This window comes from Podarcis bocagei, assembly GCF_964188305.1.
Source record: "Podarcis bocagei genome assembly, chromosome: 14".
NCBI lineage: Eukaryota > Metazoa > Chordata > Lepidosauria > Squamata > Lacertidae > Podarcis > Podarcis bocagei.
Window position 1 is genome coordinate 4,258,530 of NC_138139.1, and position 19,420 is coordinate 4,277,949.

The following is a 19,420-nucleotide window of genomic DNA, read 5'->3' on the forward strand; positions in this document are numbered from 1 at the left end:
TATTCCAAGTGCAGCTGCACCATAGACTTGTATAAGGCCTTTATGATATTTCCAGTCATTTTCCACAACCTGGGTCAACTTCTTAATTGAGCTATCCACTGGGACCCTAAGCTTGGTCAGCTGCCACCAACCAGCTCAGACCACATTAGCATATATGTAATGCCCGGATATTTTGCCCCAGCATGCATCACTTTACACTTGTTAACACCGAATCGGATTTATCATTTTAATACTCATTCACCCAGTTTGGAGAGATCCTTTTGGAGCACCTCACAGCCACTTTTAGTTAAAAACTACCACAGACAACTTGGTGTCATCAGCAGACTTTGCTAACTCATCTCCCAGAAAGGCTAGACTTGGGTTCAGAAAGCAGACAACACACTAGGGCGACGTCAGGTTTTCAACATCGCAATGTATCGCCAAGCTCTCCTGCCCAGCCAGTTACAAAGCACGCAACTGCAAATCTTGACTTGGGCACTAGGTGGCAGCCCTGAGCTGCAAAAAGTGACTGGCGGCGGGTTAATTTCGAACACTGCTTGCACCTCTTGGAGATTTGGGTGATGTGGAACAGTAAGTAAATAATCCTTTCCTGTATGCCCTGCTATGCTACTGCTAAAGTTGTGTTGTGGTCTCCTTTTCCCCCAAAATGTGCCTGGTGTCCTTTTCCCTGGCCAGCTCCACAACAGCCTGGGGTCACAAGTCATCTAATAAACCCCACGCCAGATGTTCCTGCCCCTACTATTTGCCTTGTGAATGCAAATACATGTTTCTGTCTGATGAATGTAAAAGGTGCTTGATACTTTTCCTTTTAAAAAACCCCAGGAAGGGGTAATTGGGGTGTTTTCCCCCACTTATCAGTTTCATCTTTTGCATGCAAATAAGTGCCTGCTCAAATCTTTTTCGCATGCAAACAAGACACAGTGAGAAATGCAGTGTCTGTTCAAAACAGGACATGGCATAGATAATGACAGAAATTTCCAGCTTTGTTTCGCTATTACTGAGTTAGAGCTAATGGGCCCAAGTCCACCCACCGAGGCTCCTCCAGAAATGAGCGTGGATTGCAACGCAGCACTGCTTAGTCAACCACACCTCAATCAAACTGGATTGTTATTACTGAAACAGTAACATTTTCCAAGCTACACTGAGGATACTTGAATTGATAAGGCATAAATAAACATATTGCTTGTGTACTGTGTACTGCATATGAAATTTAATGTACCAGTGGACAAGTTACTGTAGTTCTATGTTGTTCTCGTATTTACATGAAAACCAATAAGTTATTTGGAAAGAAATATAACTTCATTCTAGGTAAAATAATAATGATGATATAATGTTAGATGAAAATTAGCCTGAATCATAGTTCCAATATGCCTAGTTGGAGTATAGGCTTATTTCAATTCACAGATTATTATTTTTTCTAAATATATATTTACAGAGGCACTCTCACACTAGAATTCTTACAGTCTTTATGCAATGGGCGCGAGGGAAATCATCAGATTCTAAAGGACCCACTTGAAGTATACTGGTTACTTCTGACAAGGAGAGAGATGCCACCAGCCACTCACCCTCCAAGCAAACCCTTACTTTTTCTTCAACAGAGAAAGAAGACACTAGACAATAGAGCTGCTCTCTTAAATACAGGGGGAAAGTGGCCAGATATAAAAGACAGAAGAAAGCAAAACCGGGTCCCATGTGCCTGACTTCGTTCTGCCTCTCTGCTGGACAAAAAAAGCAAGGCACCAGGGGACTGAAGGAGCAACAGTCTTCAAAAGAACTACCCACCAACAGAAACCTTTAAGTTAGTGGTTAAACTGTGGTAGGGTTGGGGGAATCCACACAAGTGCAGAAAAAGCACAGGATGTGGTACTGGGCTCAAAATCTTAGCTTATGAAGGTGAAGATAGCATGAAAATGCATGGGCAGCAATCTGCACTGCACTCCTGGTGTGGTACATTAATGACCACCCCTAATCCTTTGCCTCTGTCCCCCCATGACTACTTTAAAGAGAAGAAAGGAGAGATAAATTCACTCAAGCATGTTGTGGGATTCAGCTCTTTTCAGTGAAGAATTTGGGTTATCTTTCCACGGCATTGTAATTTTTATTTTCCCTTTAGCTCTGTGTACAACAAGCTAAGTGAGCTTCAATATCCCTGAGCAGGTGCTCCAGACGTTTGCTCAGTCAGTCAGTCTAGAACAGGAGAGAGTCTCACAAAGTGCTGCAAGACTTGGCTCCTGTCCTGGAAAGCACTTAATCATACACTCCAGGCATGCACCGAATTTTATTTACGGTTTGAGCTAATCATATGGTTAGATTGAAGCATTAAGCAGATTGTTATGTAACATCCACTGGCCACACAAGATCGCTCTGCTGGAATGAGGAATCAAATATCCAGGGCTGGACCAAGATATTTTGACACCTGAGGAGAACCACAAAATAGTGTGTCGTCATCCCCCCCCCCCCCAGCCAGGGAAGATGAGGCGACTAAGATCTACATCGGGAACAAGGTGGAGGAAATCAAATGAACATTACCTGATGGCTGAAGTGGAAACCAAAGGCTGTCATGGGAGCGAAAGGGAAGGGGTCTACTCTAAATCATGCTGAGCGGGTGCAGACTTCAAAGGGCAGTCCCCGCCATTTCCTCCCTAGGCGTAAGAGGAGACCGACCACCAAGAGGCTGCAGTAGAGGCAGCATTGGAGGCGGAGGGGGGCTGCTGCCAAGGGGGCGGCAGTTCTGGCCTCCAAGGAGTGTGTTGCAGCCATCCCTGTGGCAGTGGGGGCAGCAGCAGCAGGTGATGCTGGAAGGACAGATCTGCTGTTCCTGTGGATCCTGCCACCTAGGGCGGTCACGTCACCTTGCTTGATGGGTGGGCTGGCCTTGCAAATATCAGACCACAACTAGATTGACATACAAAGCCATCATGCTCTTCTCTGTACAAATTCAGTCTCAGGACTGGGTCAGGACCCACCCACCCACAAAAATGCACAAATGGAGAGCTACAGCTACAACAGCAGGCAGCGAAGACTATGTAGCTCAGGTGACACAAAACTCGTATTGAGGACAACCTGAACAGGACTGTTAAGAATACTTTAAACTTTCTCTTCATTACTCACGTTGCCCTAGAACAGCGGTTGGCAACCTAAGGCCGATGGGCCACAAGCAGCCTACAGGGTCGTTTAACCAGCCCCCGAGCTGCCCCCAAACCGAGCCGCCCACTTGGCATGTCCCCACACACTGTGCTAAACCGGTGCAGTGTGGCGTGGGGACTGCTTTTGCGGTGCTGGAAATCGCGTCTGCACAGATGCAGAAACCAAAAATCATGTCTGCGCAGACACAGATGCCGGAAATTGCGATCTGGCCCACAGAGGGATCTCCCAGACAAGGTAAACCTTGCCAACCCCTGTCCTAGAACCAGCCACATCACCATAATCTTCCTCCATCTCTTCCTTCTCTCTTTCACTGTTACCTTCCCTGAAGGTAGGAGCAGAACAGATAAGCCAACAAAAGCTGTTGTCCTAACAGCTGATACAAAATATCTCATGCATATGGTAGATGGGACAGCCTTCAATACAGATGCATCACCAACTTCAGAATCTGTCGTATTTTAACAGCTCTCATTTGAAGATTTGTCTCCAAAAGAAAAGCAGCACTTGCCATGAACATCCACCAGACCCAGAAAGCACCATGAGAAGTTGTCACACAAGGAAGCGATACTGATGGTGACACAAATAAAGAAGATGGGAGAAAAATCTGACAGTCATTTGGAAAGCAGTTTGTCTGGTAGCACAAGAAACTTCCAAAATAAGAAGGGATATATTCATAAGCAATGTTTGTTCAGATCTGGGATGGTCACTAACATAAACACATTCTGTATATAAAATTGGTAAATGCTGCAGTCCCAGCACCTCTCAGGTGAGCGCCATTGCTAATATAAGGGAGGCATTTATGGTGAGTTCCGGCACCTCTTTTTCTAGAAAAATAGCCGTCATCAAAGACTACCATTTGTGACAGAAACATTGCTGTTGCTCCTTCTAATTCTATTGATTAAACATGAAGCTATACATAGTCAATGGCACTCATACATATTTAGTAGCACAAACAAGAATTTGCATTGAAGCAGAATTAACCAAGGAATTATTTGACTGCATAATGTTCTAATCCCAGTGCATTTTCAGCTCCATTACCTAAATAATTTGCTCTCCTGTGCACCCTAAAGTAATTCATGATGATTAAGTATTATTCACCTAAATCATTTGAAGCTTACAACAATATTATCATTTTGACAAGTTCCTCAATGCCAGGTTCACAACGTGTTGGGGTGTTAGGGCTGGTGGTGTCTAGCTACAAATGCACAAGCAGTTCATAACACAAACAGCCTCCTAGTCAAACACAGATTTATGGATATCTAGGAGGGCTGCAATGTTTAGTCAATTAATTGTTTGGGATAACCAATGTTTTCAAAAATCAAATGACTAGAAAATGCCCCGATTGATAAAGCAGCAAAAAATGTAAATTAATTTTCAGGCAAGTAGTTATGATTTATTTATTATTTCAACTGATGCCCCACCTCTCTGCCTCTAACACCCAAGGTGCCTTACAGCCACAATAATAAGTACTTTTAAAAAATTGCAGATGGCAAGCAGTATCTAAAGAAGAATTCTCTACTGCAAGAGGAAAAAGGAAGCACCTCTTCTATGTATAATAACAATTGTGCTTTTTTTTCCATTAGAAATATTTTGTCACCCCCCCCCCCTTGCTACCCATACACACATTGGTGCAGATTTAGTGCATCAATTAATAAATTAGAATCCAATGTTTAATCAGCTAACAGCACACTCTAATGCATGTCTAACTCAGAAGGAAGCCCCATCAGGTTCAGTGAGATTTACTTTTGAGGAAACACCTATAGGATTGCACTGTCAGATGTCCTTCATTGGGTGACAGATCTACCGGTAATTTAAACTCCAGCACTATACACACAGCATCATATAGGGGGGAGCAGCCCTTATCTGCCAGCCTTCGTTGCTATGTGAAGCAAAGAGTAAGCATTGTCAGGTGCATCCTAGACGAGCACAATCAGGGCTACTCCAAGACATTTTGGTACCCAGGGCAAAATGTTCACATAGCATCCCTTCTTCCTTTAGTGAGAATGTTAGTATTCATGTGCCACAGCTTCAATCTACTATTACTATAATTTCTTTTAAAATATACACCCTGCCTTTAAAGATTTCCAGGACAGGTTACAATAAATATTAAAAACAATAATAAAAACAACACTAGAACAGATTTTATAAACATATACAGCAGCATACAATCACATAAATAACCAAACCAAACGGTAGAAGCTTTAGGAGAGAAGAAGTTAAGTGGAGCAAACAAAAACCACTGCTTTTGGGATTGTTTTCCAGAACTGAGGTGCCACTACAGAAAAGGCACTATTTTCACCTGCTATATGTGGGGTATGAACAGACCCAGAGAACAGCCTTTGTAAAGATAGTCATGAACAAGCAAGCGGATATATGAGCAGGCAGTCTACATGGCTCGTTGCAGGAAAATAAAGACCCCACCCACCAAAAAGCACATCCTTGCCCGGAAGAGATTAAGGTAGAAATTATATACATTAAAAAATGATTACTGGAATAATGGACAACTTGACACACTTTAATGGCCCCCCAAATTGGCTGCCTGAGGCAGCTGCCTTGCTCTGCCTAAGAGGGAAGACTGACCCTGTGAACCACTCTCAGATAAATGGCCTCCTGCCAGTCTGTACAGGTTCAGCTATCTCAAACCTCAGGCCTCATGTATACAGTTATATTTTGACGGGATTAGTTTGCAAACCATGAGCAGGGACTTGTTTGTACAGCATGAAGGTGAAATAGGAGGTACTTGATCAATAATAAGCCCTGGCAGTGGTGGCACACATGCGCCAAAGTGAGGGCGCTCTTTCCTCCATGTGTCGCAGCAGGATTCCCAAGAGGAGATCAACATTGCAGGTAGCACAGAAACTTTCAGAAACTGGGAGCATATGCTTTTTGTGCTCAAAAAACTTTCACAAAATAAGTGTGTGAAGAATTGTGCAGGGAAAATAGCACATTCATGCAGCTCTTGAAATGGTAAGGTACCAATTGCAAACATACACAAGAACAGCTGTGTTTTTTGTTCATTTCCCATTCACACATGCAGAGAGGAATGTTGCAAATGTGAATAAATGTATTTCAATGTAAAAATGTATTGAGAGAGTTAGATCATCACAGCACCATTAAGACCTCCCCCTGCCCCCGCCCCTCATGATAGCTGGTTATGATAATTCTTTAACACTGTCAGTGATACCAGAATGGGTTAAAAAGGAGCAGTGATTAGTTGTTTATTTGCTGCTTTTTAAAAACATTTACAAGGGCAGCTCTACTCTTACTTAAGCCTCTGGGTGTAGTGCGTGGAGTGCTATACATATGCTTTTTCACAGCATTCCTTAACAAAGGATGGCATTGCCCATCTAAACATCCAGTCATACTGCAGGGGTTTTCCTAAGACAGCAGGACAAGGATCCCAGAGCGTATGAATACCTAGGGGAACAGCCATTCAAGCAACATTCAAATGCTCAACAAACAGGTAGTCTAGAGTGACCTTTGTGAGGAAAGTGACTTGTGATCAGGTGTCATCACAGCTATACACACAAAATTCTATCCTCTTGGACAATTCATTGTGTGGAGCTGCCATTAAGGCTGCTATGATACAGATGCCACTATAGTTGTATTGAGTCTGCCCTGTGTTTCTCCCCATAGGGTAGTAATTCCCAAACTGCTGTCCTGCCTCCTATCCAAAACACACAGACAAAAGCTCTTACTTGTAACCAAGAAAGAGATCTTTACTCAGACAAGTAATGGTACAGGCTCGGCAGCAGACATGGTGCTCAGGAGTCGCAATTCAGGAACAGGTCAAGAAGTTCAGAACCACACAGAAGTGACAAAGGTGTCCCAGCAAGTTCCCCTGCCCACCAAGTTGGAAAGATGAGGTGGACTTGCAAGACTCTCTTCCCTTCTGGGAATGTCAAGTTTGCTGGCACACCCTGTTGGCGCTGGTGGGTTTGCTCCTATCTGCAAAGGCAGCACCTGGTTATAGACAAGACGGCTGGGCCCTCCTGTTCAGCCAAACTTTTATCTGTAGTGGTACTGGACTTCAAGGGTGGTTAGAATGCCTGGGAAGCTCAGTGTGAGGCCACAAGTAATGCCACTTTCCTCTGGGGGAGGCTCAGTCTTTCTAAACAACAACTCCTAGTTCTTGTATCAAAAGTCAGGAAATCACTGCCCTCAAAACACATACCCCCACCTCAAATTCTTACTGACTGGCAGAAGCTCAAAAGCAGCCTTCTGTCCACAAGTAGCTTTTTGGTGCCCAGTGCTGTAAGAACCGCAACACATCCCATCTCTGATATTACTGGAGACTAGATCCAATCTTTCTAGAACTAATGTAAGTGTCAGGCAGCTTATTCAGAGGATGAACTAGGTATGTACTAACTCGGTGATAACAATCTTACATTGTCAAGAAAATCAATTGAAAAAGCTACAGAAATACCCGTTGAATCAGAATGACAGAAAAGATCGGAGGAAATTCTGTCCATGACCATTAGGTGTCACTGCAGTCAACAGAGTTGAAGAAGAAGAAGAAGAAGAAAACTTAAATCAATGTCCAGTTCTTAGGTTTTAAGTGGTGCTTGGTCCTTACGGACCCTCACTGCCTAATAGCAGTAAGACCACAGCAATTTCTAGATTTTACACCACTCATCAGTCATCCCCCCCCCTTTTGGGGGGGCAAAAAGGGCCTTTTTAGCCTTGTTTCCAAAGTGCCAAAGCCTAGCAGAGATGAAGCTTTGGGCAGCAACACTTCAGGTCCCGGGCATCATACATTTAAGAGCAAGGGTAATTCATAGGTCTGGCTCAACATTTTGCTGCTTCATGTTGACTCATTATGTAACTCAAAAGCTGCACCTCAACACCTGTGACTTGGCAAGAGATTCTGGAATACACAATTCCAAAATCAAATGCTGCCCCAAAGGCAACCACTTGGGTTTCCTATTGTCAGAGCTGGACTGTAAGAGCAAATAAAGACAGAAGGTTCTAACCCAGGCAGAAGTGGGGGGGGGGGAGAATCTTGCACTGAAGGCCTGAGGAGCATTGATGGCAGTCAAGGGTTTAAGGCTAAAGAGTCTGATCCAGGCAAAAGACAAGGAAAAGAAACCAGATTGTGTGTCAGACTGGAAGTACAGCAGGTAGGTAAGCAGCTACTGAAGACAAAACTAGAGAGCCACTCAGACATGATGGGAGTCTGGCAAACACCCAACCCTAGCTTGGAAGCATTCTCAGCCAGGCCAGGTGCGCTTCTAGAGCCAGGCTGGAACCAGGGCAGTCCATCCTGGCTCTTTACCCCACTCTGCAGTCTTGAATAGCCCACCACAAGAGGAACCATGGCACAGAAGAGGCTCCTGATTCAAATTCATTGAGCCTGATACTTGTGCAGTTAACTTGGCCCTGGCTGCACCACAAGTGTAAGAACTTCTGTCTGTTGTGGGTGTTCAACAGGCAAAGGCAAACTTGGCCCTCCAGATGTTTTGGGACGACAACTCCCACCATCCCTAGATAACAGGACCAGTGGTCAGGAATGATGGGAGTTGTAGTCCCAAAACATCTGGAGGGCCAAGTTTGCCTATGCCTGGGTCTTCAATGACAACCAGGTGGATGTCAGGAGGGATTTATGATGTGCATCCACCATCCAATTCTGGCTAAGACCCCATTTTCTTTAGCTTTTCTCTTCCCCCTGCCTCCCTTCACCCCGCTCACTTCCCTAAGAGCCAATTCTGACAGAGCATCACCAGCGTCCCTGCCCAATAACTCTGCCACACACTGTTCTAAAACATTCCAGTGAATCATTCCTCAATTACTTAAAGCTATGAATTCAAAAACTCTTCAAGCAAGAATTTCATATTACAGTTGAAAAGAAAGAAGTGCCTTAAGGCTTTGGAGAATTCCTGAAAATATGAACTCTAAAATATGAATGCAGTTAAAACAAAACCAAAATAATTATTTTTAACATTGATTTCCCATAATGTTGAAAAGCCTGGGGCTGGTAATGTCATAAAGGTTTGACTAAGTGAAAGTGCCCATCATTTTTCAATCTCTACTTCTTTCAAATGCAAAAGTAACTCTTCTGTATCCTCAGCTGCCTGCAATGCCACTTTTCCTACAACAGCAAAACTATTAAAGAGGAATTTTTCTCTTCAGTTCTGAATTAGTTGCAATTTATAGCTTGTAAAGTTAAGCTTGTACCATTAAAACTGTTGGGAACATCTAACTAAAAGAAGCAAAGATGATGTTTTTACTTGGACAAACTACAAGTGCCAAACTAGAAGTGGGGGGGGGGGGAATCAAGTTGTAAAAATCTTGAACTTGTAATAAATGGTTGATCTCTAGCACAAACAAACAAAACAGACAAATATCAGCCCCCCAAATTAGAAAGCTTTGGGTATTAGGGAAGGTTTTAATGTTTGATGGTCTATTGTATTTTAATATTTTGTTGGAAGCCGCCCAGAGTGGCTGGGGAATTTATTATTATAAATAATAAATTATTATTATTATATGAGAAAATGAAGTGCTCTAATAGAAGTTAGATGGAAGTCATAGTAGGGAAATGTTCAACCCAGAACACAGCTTAAATTGGGGAAGAATAAAAAAAAAAATTAGTTCAAGAACCGCATTCAAGTGTGGTCATCCTCCCCCCCCCCGCCCCCACAGCTGCATGCCATTCACATGTGATCACACACCCAAAATCGAGCACACATAACCCCCCATTTACGATCACACACACATTCAGGGATACACACCACACTTCTTGATCACAGTTCTGGACTGCAAGAGGCGTTTAAGCCTCTCAGCTCAGCACTGTAAAAGAAGAGGGGTCATCTGCAGCGCGTTGGCAGGCTGGATCAGGGCTGCAAGTTTGCCACCTCTGACCTAAATCCTAGGCTTGCATCCTACAACCAATTGAACTTCCTTCTGGAGAAATAGCCCCACAATGGCATACTGCCTTGGGACTCAACACGGAAGCCTGGTATTCCAAAATATGGACGAGAGACTTGGCTGAGAAGCTGATGTGCCAGATTTGAGAAACCCAAGGGAACTTCAACCCCCATCTTTTTTTACAAAGCATGGCACTTGTTTTTGGACTGTAGGTGTCAAGCGGATTGTGTTTATAACTGTTATGTACTGAAGTTCTCACCCTGGGCCAGTGGGGGGATACTGTAGATAGTTTTTACTCAGGTCCACATATGCAAATAAGGGATCGGAAGTGACGTTCAGTGATTGGATAGTTACAGAAAGTTGTTAAAGTTATATTGTACTGGAGCTCTATATAAGCAGGCTGGCTGAACCCTTCAGTTTAGTTCTGTTCTGGCCTGTGAATAAACAAGAGCTGTTTGAAGAATCACTGTGTCGTCTGCTATGTCTACCCACAACCTAACAATAACCTCCCAAAATCTCATTGCAATATGTGGAAAGATTTTTTGGACTGAATTCTGAGAATATGATTTGATATTTCAAAGCAAAATGGTTGATGCGTTGCGAGTTATGTAGTTTTATGTACAATGTGAAAAAATAAAATAAGATATGAAAAGAAAAAATAATTTCCTTCTATGAAGTGATCAACGGACAGAAAGTCATTGCCAAACACATTCTGGGAGCCTAGGCCCATCCGTGTCTCTTAGCCATGATGGCCAAATGAAACTGCCCTGTCCAGAACAGTTGCTAGGTGTTGTGAAACATTGGAACTAACTTTGGGCAGCTCTTGTGTGTTATGAGAACATAAACAGAGCACTGCTGGGACAGATGGAAGGCCCATTTTGCCCAGCATCTACTAGCAAGTCCTCAAGCAGGGCAGGAAGGCAGATCCTGCCAGATAAAGATCCAGCCTCACTTGAGTGAATGGTAACAATACCAGCTGGGAGTGGGGAGCCCTCAAGGCTCCTCTGCCTGCCCCTTGGAGCCCCCCCCAGGCCACGGCCCCCCACCAGCTCTGCTCCACGCCTTCCTCAAGCGCTCTTGCCTGGGCCAAAGGTGTCCTGCCTCTCTTCCTTGCCTGAGTGGAGAGGAGCGTTGGGGTGCGTTTGGAAACCTCTGCCTCCAGGAGCATGGCTAGAATGTGCTGGTAGTTGAGAAGGGAAGAGTTGTATCCATTGTTCCTCTGATGACACCACCACTGGCCCCCAGAAGGTTGATCACAAGGGAATCCAAATCCCCTGGGGTGGAAAAGATCCCCTACCTCAGATAGGAAGAAATCAGGCTGGTGACAAGAAGCGTGTCCATGATTAACAGACCGGCTTACATCAGGAGTATACCATCATTAGAATTAGTTCTCTTTCTTAATTCTGGAGGGTTTGTATTGTTTTTTGTTGGCTGACAGTCCATTTTTTGTTTTTATTTCTAAACTTTCAGCAAAAATGTGCAGCTAGGACTGCAGAACTGAAGACAAGCATGCTTTGGCCCCAGTCACCAGCCAGAGGAATAAGGAGTGCCCCCCCTTCTGTATGTGTGTTTCTGTTTCTGGCAATTTTGCCATTCTTTGTATTATTATCTCTTGTTTGTAAACTGCCTTCAGAATCATTGGATTGAGAGGCAAGGTATAAATATTTTAAACAAGTAAATAAATATGTGAAATTTTTGACAATGCCACTCTAACCGCAACAAGAGTTTCAGATGTTTGATAAACTTTTCTTTTTCCAAGTAAGTTAAAGTTAACTTTAACTTATTTAACACTAACTAAATCTGTTTAAAGTCTGTCTCCAAACTGACAGTGGTCTTGTAATCTGCTTTAGATAAAGAAGTGCCAAGATTAGTGATTACATAAACCCATCACCAAGCAGAGAAAGAATAATCAGATCAACTTTTTTTATTTGTCCGCAAAGGCTATTAGAATCAGCTGACTCCTCAAAATCCAATTTAACGTTGCTAAAAAACCCTTTACGTAGAACCCATTTGAGATGGGCCAAACTAGACATTTGCAACGAGAATTGCTTTTGTTTCCTCAACTGTATTGCCTCTAGCCATCATTTAATAAAATCTGGAGGGGGGATAATACTTAAAACAAGAAGATGAATATTTATTGCTGAAGGAATAATGCAACCACAATCTACCCATGTAAAAGCAGCAACACAACAAGTAACTTGTAAATATTCATTGGGTAGAGGCTTAGAAAGAAAGCAGAGTCATTTTATAGTCGCCTAAAGGCAGAAAGAAATCATTGTAACTGGCATGGGTGGGGGAAATGTTCTAGCCAAAATTGTTTTTGATTTGTGATACTTCACATGCTTTCACTGAGTCCATATTTGTGGCACCGTGGCTTGCTATGTCATCATGTCATTGGTCAGGGTACCTAAGGTTTGGTCCATGGCCTACCAACACCACAGGCAGAAAGCATTTTATCATCATTATCATCATTTCTTAATTTTTTATACCACCCTTCACCAAAGGCTTACAGAATGGTTTACAATATGAAAACCACAAAAATAGTAACAAACAAAAACAATAACCCACAAAGACACAGTTTAAAAGGATCACCCTGTGTGGCAAAATAAGCTCCTCTTCTTCAGGCTGCAAGAAGATTTGCATTTAAGGACATATAAGATTGCACTTAAGGACAACTATCGAAATCCTCATTAAAAGAGAAAATTTTAGCATTTATAAATCACACTATCCCTGGTTCTTTGGACAAGATAGAATTGGATGTGCAAGAGCTCGACAGGAAAAATTTTGTTTCCTTTACGGAAGAATAATTTTCCATCTATAGTCTCTCAACTGAAGAGGGACCCGCAGTGTCTAAATCCCACCTATTCCCAGGGCTCAGGGTCCTTTCCCTTTGCCTCTTCTCCAACCTCTAACATTCAAACCCAAAACATTAAAACAATTTAAATCTCCTTCCTCCATTTTGGCTGTCTTGCCTCTTAAATAAGAAAGTTCTGCTCCCTCAATACTTCTCAAAACAATCACAGCTCCCCTGACACACATGCTCAGAATAAGGCCCGTCTCACATTCTGTATTCCTGGCTCTTTCCTCTTTCCCCGGTCTTTTTTTCATTTTCCCAATCAATGCTTTCCCCTATTATTAATACTCATTTTAGTGCTTTGCATGATTTCTCTGTTACAGCTGGTTGCACAGATCAATGGTAAGATCCCATGAGCTGCCGCAACAGAAATCACACTGAACTCTGATCACGGCACAGATGCACAACAGCACCACCACCTTGGAGAAGGGATCTGGACCCCCTTCTGTTGAGTAACAACTGCACATTATTTATCAATAAAACAGTAAAATGAAAAGGTCTGCTATCACCAGAAATGATAGCTTTGACATGCCGTCCAATTATACTAATAAATATGTATCACACACACACACACAAAATCGCTGTCACAAACATTCTATTGCCTTTAGCACGGAGCAAAGAGTTAGCTCTCGAAGAATCAACTTTTTATAGACATCATTAGGAAGAATATATGCAATCGGATCAGTGCACTCTGTGGGTGAGGGCCTCTTGCAGTCACCATCTAACCAGAGAGGTCAGCTGTATCCGAAATAGGAAATGGGTCGTTAGTCTGGTGACAACTACCCTATGGAATCCCCTTCAGTTACATATTACACAGGCACCGTCTCAATTGCCTATTTGGCGCCTGCTCCAGGCCTTCATCATTCAACAATTCTTTTAAGTAGAGATCTCAATCCCACTCTGATCTGCATTGGAACTATTTTAACTGTTTCTATATAAGGAAGTTTTTTTTAAAAAAAAAATATTGTACATATGAAACCTTTTAATTGTTCTTATACTTCTTTTTTGTTTTACAAAAGTCCTGGCTACGCCCATGGGTACATGTACTAAACACAGCCATGCGCCTAACTCTGCAGGTTTAAACCCCCTCACACTGGATAGGACAGGCATGAAAGAAAGAACTGGCACCCCGTGTCTTGAGTCCTGGATGCAGTATTTGCCTTATAGAGCTCAACACCAGATCTAATTGCACTGTGCCAAACATGCCATTAAGTTATCAGTGCAGTTTCTTCCTGCCTATTTCGCATTCACCCTCTCCAAGACATTCAGAAAAATGAAAAATGTGTCAGGTACATGCATAAGTAATTATATGTGTGTGCACACACGTCACAAACTGCCAGTTACACAACTTAAGGCACACCCCAGTTAAAGATGCATCAACATTTCACATTGACAATCAACATCATTTGCCAATATGGCACCGTGGTCAAACAAATGGGAAATCCCAATTTGAATTTTTCTGTGGGAACAAATATGTCTTTACATTAGCTAACACATCAGAGGTAAGAAATAGTTTTCTCTGTCTTATGCAACAAAGGAAGAATGATTGCTCCCCACCCACCTGTCATACTTTACAGCTAACAGAGAAATTCCCTATTACACTTTATACCTGGTCAAGGGCTTAGGGCCAATGGCTTGTGGTTTCAATCAGTTCCTCATGGAGAACGCATGTATTTGGCTGTGAACAGTGACAGGTAACAACTGCTAATGTTTGTCAGAGAGCTTACTGAAGCGCCTGAGCCAATAAATCAAGAATACCAGGTCCAGTTCCTCCAACCTACAAACAGATGCTATCCATCCCCGATTCAAGACTCAATGGCACTTTCACATCCTGAAGTCAAGAGATGTTGAAGTAAAAAGAGCACAGGAGGAGATGGCAACTAGGGCTGGGTGATATCAGGTTTCGAACATTGTGATATAGTGATACATCGCAATGTATGAAATATGGAGAATGAAATAAGGTGGGGAGAAGGAACCAAGATACATTGGCCAACCCTAGTAGCGGCCCCACACCTGGGGAGCATCGAGGGAGAGGAGATCACAACGCTGGGCAGGCAACACTGCCCCAGGCAGAGTGCATCAGCCAGGATGCCACATGAGGAGTTCCGGCTCACATCAAAGACTGCCTCACACCTGTTCGTGGCACTGGGTTGAAGCCACGGTGATTCCTGCCTGGCACCCAGGGCGTGGAGGGAGGAGGAAGGAGCACCAGCCCTGGGCCACGAGGCACCAGGGTGAAGCCACCGCCAGTTCCACCAGCAGCAGCACCCAGCCGGTGGAGGAGGAGGCAGCTCACCTGCTCACCTGGTGAAGGAAGTTAAGGCGCTGGCTGGCTGGCAAACCCCACCCACGTTATACAGCCTGGTCAAAAATCAGCTAAACACCATCGCTTTCTGGCCCTCAAGCTGGTCCTGGACAATGTTTCGATACATCACTCAGACCTAATGGCAACATGAACTTTGTCATCAGCTTATTGGCTACTGAACTATGTTCCTCTTCAACCAGGCCTTTGACTGATTAACAGTCTATGTCCTAAATGTGATGGGGGGGTGGGGGTGATTGTTTTGTTTTGTTTTTGTTCTTATTATGTACTTTTTTTATTCCGTATTTTATGCTGTGAACCGTCTTTGCATGAAGGGTGGTATAAATAAATTATTTATAAATTATATAAATAATAAAATGAAATTGAAAATTTGAGATTCTGCCCTTCTCCCCTCATCACACCTACACACAGAGACAGACACACACAGACACGTAGAATCAGTCATAATCACTCTCCTGTCAGCAACATGGAATTCGTTAAAAAAAAACAAAACACTTTCCAAACTGCATTTGAATTGCTCAGTACTAAGGTAGTCTTCCAACCACTTCAACTGAAGGAATTAGTATTCCAGTATTCAAACCAGGCAGATCACAAATGCATCGCCTCACACTACAAAACTATTTATCAAACGAATCTGGATGCCAAACTTATGGCTAAAACATTTAGCTTAGAACAAAATCTCCTTACATGAAAGGAGGGGAATAAAATGTCGTTCGTTAAGAAACGGCATGGCTTACATAAGGCTGACCGGGCAACTAAAATAAAAGTAGCAGAACAGCATCTGCAGAGAACACGAAAATATTTTGTCATTTCATTGGGGTAGAGACAAGAAAATACACGACAATCTAAGGGTCTCCAACTCCTGTCAACCCCAGCTAGCACGTATCGCATGACCAATTCTGAGGGATGATGGGAATTGTAGTCCATGATAATCTGGAAGTCCACAGATCTCATCAAAGCATTTTTTTCTTCTATTTTCATACAATTGGATTTAACTTTTTAAAAATCTAAAATAGTTTCATGCTGAATATTATTATTATTATTATTATTATTATTATTATTATTATTATTATTATTAAAAATTGTGCTGAATACCATTGTGTAAGGCCATCAAGTCAGGCTTGCAAATAAATCCATAAAGTTTCTAATTTGTCATATACCTATGTAAGTCACATGGGTAATTTGTGACACACTGATGACACGAAAGATGACACACACAAATTCTGTTCCAATTTACAAAAGTTTCCTTGGTGAATTGTCTTATTTACCAAGGCAACGAAGTGAGGGATTATTCATAAATCTGGCCTAAGCACACTTTGTTTCACTGTCCTTGATAAAACCACAAGAGGCTTAATTATATTCTCATGTAAAACACAGAAAACAACAACCAGTGCAATCTCCCATTATTGCTCATCTCTGAGGAACTTGCATTTCATCTCTGAAACCTGAGAAGGCCAACCACTCGGCCAGTATCTTTGGGGTCTACCAAGCCGGGCCTCAAGTGTGCCTGGAATGATCATGCATATAGTTGGGCCAAGAGTGGAGACAACAATGTGTAGTGAATGGAATGCTATTCAATTGTGTTTGTGCAGGAGAATTCTGCATCCGTAGCAACATAGGAAGCTGCATTTGGCTCAGTACTGTCAACCTTGAGTCCCCAGGCACTGTTGAGACGACAACTTCCATCAGATCCAGCCAGCCTAGCCAATGGTCGAGGATGGTGGGAGTTGTAGTCCAACAACATCTGGTGACTCCATGCTCTGTGCTAACTGGCCGTGGCTCTCCAGAATTTCTTTCTCAGTCCTGCTGGAGGTGCTACAGATTGTACCTGGCACCTTTTGCCCTATAGCAGGGGTGGCCAGTTCTCAAGAGACTGTGATCTACTTTCAGGATTAAAAACTGGCAGTGATCTACCCCCCTTTTTTGGGGTTCAGCTCAAAGTTGTTGAGTTTTTTTTTAGGGAGGGGGAATGCCCCGTTTTTTGGGGCATTTGGGGGTTAAAAAATGCTTTGGGGGGGGGAAGTTCCATGGAGGGGTTAAAAGGAAGGGGGAAAGGGGTAAAGTCACTCACAAAAAATATCGCTATGGATCAAAACCGCAGCACAGAGAAAGCTCCGTCTTCCCTTCCAGAGATCATACAACAATGGAGGGTGGGGCAAGGGGGCGGGGCAGGAGTCAGTTTTAGCGATGCTAAGGAAAGGGAGCCAAAGATCGACCACGATCTACCAAAACCTTGTGGGGATCTACCAGTAGATCGCGATCGACCTGTTGGACATCCCTGCCCTATATCAACAGGGTCCAGAAGAGGCAGCATCTTCTAAATCCCAAGCATCTCCAGTGGCCCAGTAAGAATTTGCATTTTACATCTTCAAAAGAGCTAAGATTTTTTTTTAAAAAATGGTATTAACTGAGGCTCGCAATAACACTTTTAAACCTGTAATTATTTATACTCTGCAGATTTGGAAAGTCTATAATTACTTCTTAAGTTCTTGCCAATGTCTAGCCTATTTCATAATTGCCAAAACAGGCTCAATTGAAATGAATTAGCCACAGTGTTAAAATCTGTTCTGCATTAGCTTCTGTTGGAACAAAAGTACGCATCTCCAAGATGGAAGAGGAGGGAACTCCTCCAGGTTAAGACCCCCTCTAGTGGGATTGTCAGTTTCTCTGGACAATTCTGTCACACTTCAGAAAATAACAACAAGGTTATCTATTTATTTGTATATATTATATATTTCCCTTCATCATACGATATCAGGCTGGTTCACAGATTTCAGTGCAGCCCGATTCAAAATAGCCCACAATATTACCTGACACCCTGACTGCTCTGGGTGGTAAAAGCAAAGAATAATCACTTCAGGAGTTTCTAATGCTACAAAGACTGCAGAAGGCTAAAGGTTCTCAAACCTCCTAATCACAGAATTCTAGCATTGAAAGGGACTGTGAGGGTCATCTAGTCCAACCCCCAGCAGTGTAGATAATAAATGACAGGTGGCCATCCAAATTCTGCTTAAAAGCCTCCAAGGAAAGAGAGAAAGAGAGTCTAGCACCTCTCATGGGAGTCTCTTCCACAGTCAAACAGCTCTTACTGTCAAAAAGGTCTACCTGATGTTTAGGCAGAATCTCTTTTCTTGTAACTCTGATCCTGCCCTCTGGAGTAAGAGAAAACAAGCTTGCTCCATCTTCCATGCTTGCTAAAGATACTAAAGATTACTCAATTAGCAGCAGGCTCAGAACTGAAAAGAGGAAGCACTTTGTCATTCAGCAGACAATCAACTTGTGGAACTCCAAATTAGTTGGATTCAGCTCACAGAAAGATAACTGAAAACAATACAATATAGCTAAAATTTAAACAAAAAAACAACAAAAATGGTGCCACCACTGAGAAGGTCCTGTCTCTCAAGTCCTGCACACACCCACACCCCATCTTACAGGTAGCTCAGATGGCAATGACTCAGAGGCCAATCGTAAAGGCTGGTTAAGAATCCTGGCATTTAAATTAAATTTAGCAAAATATCAAACATAACTCTTATTGCATTGGTGATGTAACTAAGGCCCGCCCCATCTCTTTCCTGTTTCTAACAAGTCTTTAAGCATAAAAGCATGAAGTATGCACATTCTGTCAAAGTGGAGCACAATATATACAATTATCTGCCCACTTTAAAATGGTGGAAGGGTAATAAGGGATAAAAAAGAGATAAAATAATGATTTCCTAATTATCAATTGCTTCTGTTTAAGCCACTATAAAAAGAAACGAGTTGGGTGAATGTTGGGAAAGTTTAAGAAGACCCCATTGTTCACAGTGGATAGCTTTGGCCTGTTATATAAGAGGTCAGTGTATGTCACCTGGTTGCAAGCAATTATAGGGTGCCACAGATAATTTGTGGGTTGACACCCATCAGCAGTTGAACAGCTGTTGCCCAACTCTAGTCAAGCTCATGAGATATGATGGGCTAGTCCTTCCAACTATGCAAAAACCAATTGCACCACAGAGACTCCATCCATAGACCTGCCAGGGATGCCTGGCAAATGGGACAAGGCCATTTAGAGCTGCTTACACACATTGTATGCTAGAGAGGCAACACTTATGCTAACATCCCTACAAAGTCTCCAACCATATGCAATTTAGCCTGGATTAGGACAGGGCTAATTGCTCTCTGCCCTGCTAGGATGATGTAAATTTAATCCAGGCCAAAGGTTCCTGAAGTACAAAGTGGGCTTTCCCAGGGATCCA

The 19,420-nt window shown here is 42.8% G+C and overlaps 1 protein-coding gene across 7 annotated transcripts in view; it reads right to left on the reverse strand.

Annotated features, from left to right (window-relative positions):
- Window positions 1-19,420, reverse strand: part of RORA (RAR related orphan receptor A) — a gene marked incomplete at its 5' end in the record, with an annotated part of 381,112 nt that overhangs the window by 49,864 nt on the left and 311,828 nt on the right. The window contains one exon of one of the 7 annotated variants that reach the window (XM_081170618.1): window positions 16,615-16,705. The exons of 5 other annotated variants lie outside the window; for them this stretch is intronic. In XM_081170618.1, the coding sequence (XP_081026744.1) occupies window positions 16,615-16,705 (91 nt within the window). Of the gene's footprint in view, window positions 1-7,570; window positions 7,632-16,614; window positions 16,706-19,420 lie in introns of those variants that run through there. One more of the 7 variants, XM_081170620.1, reaches the window with a different exon arrangement.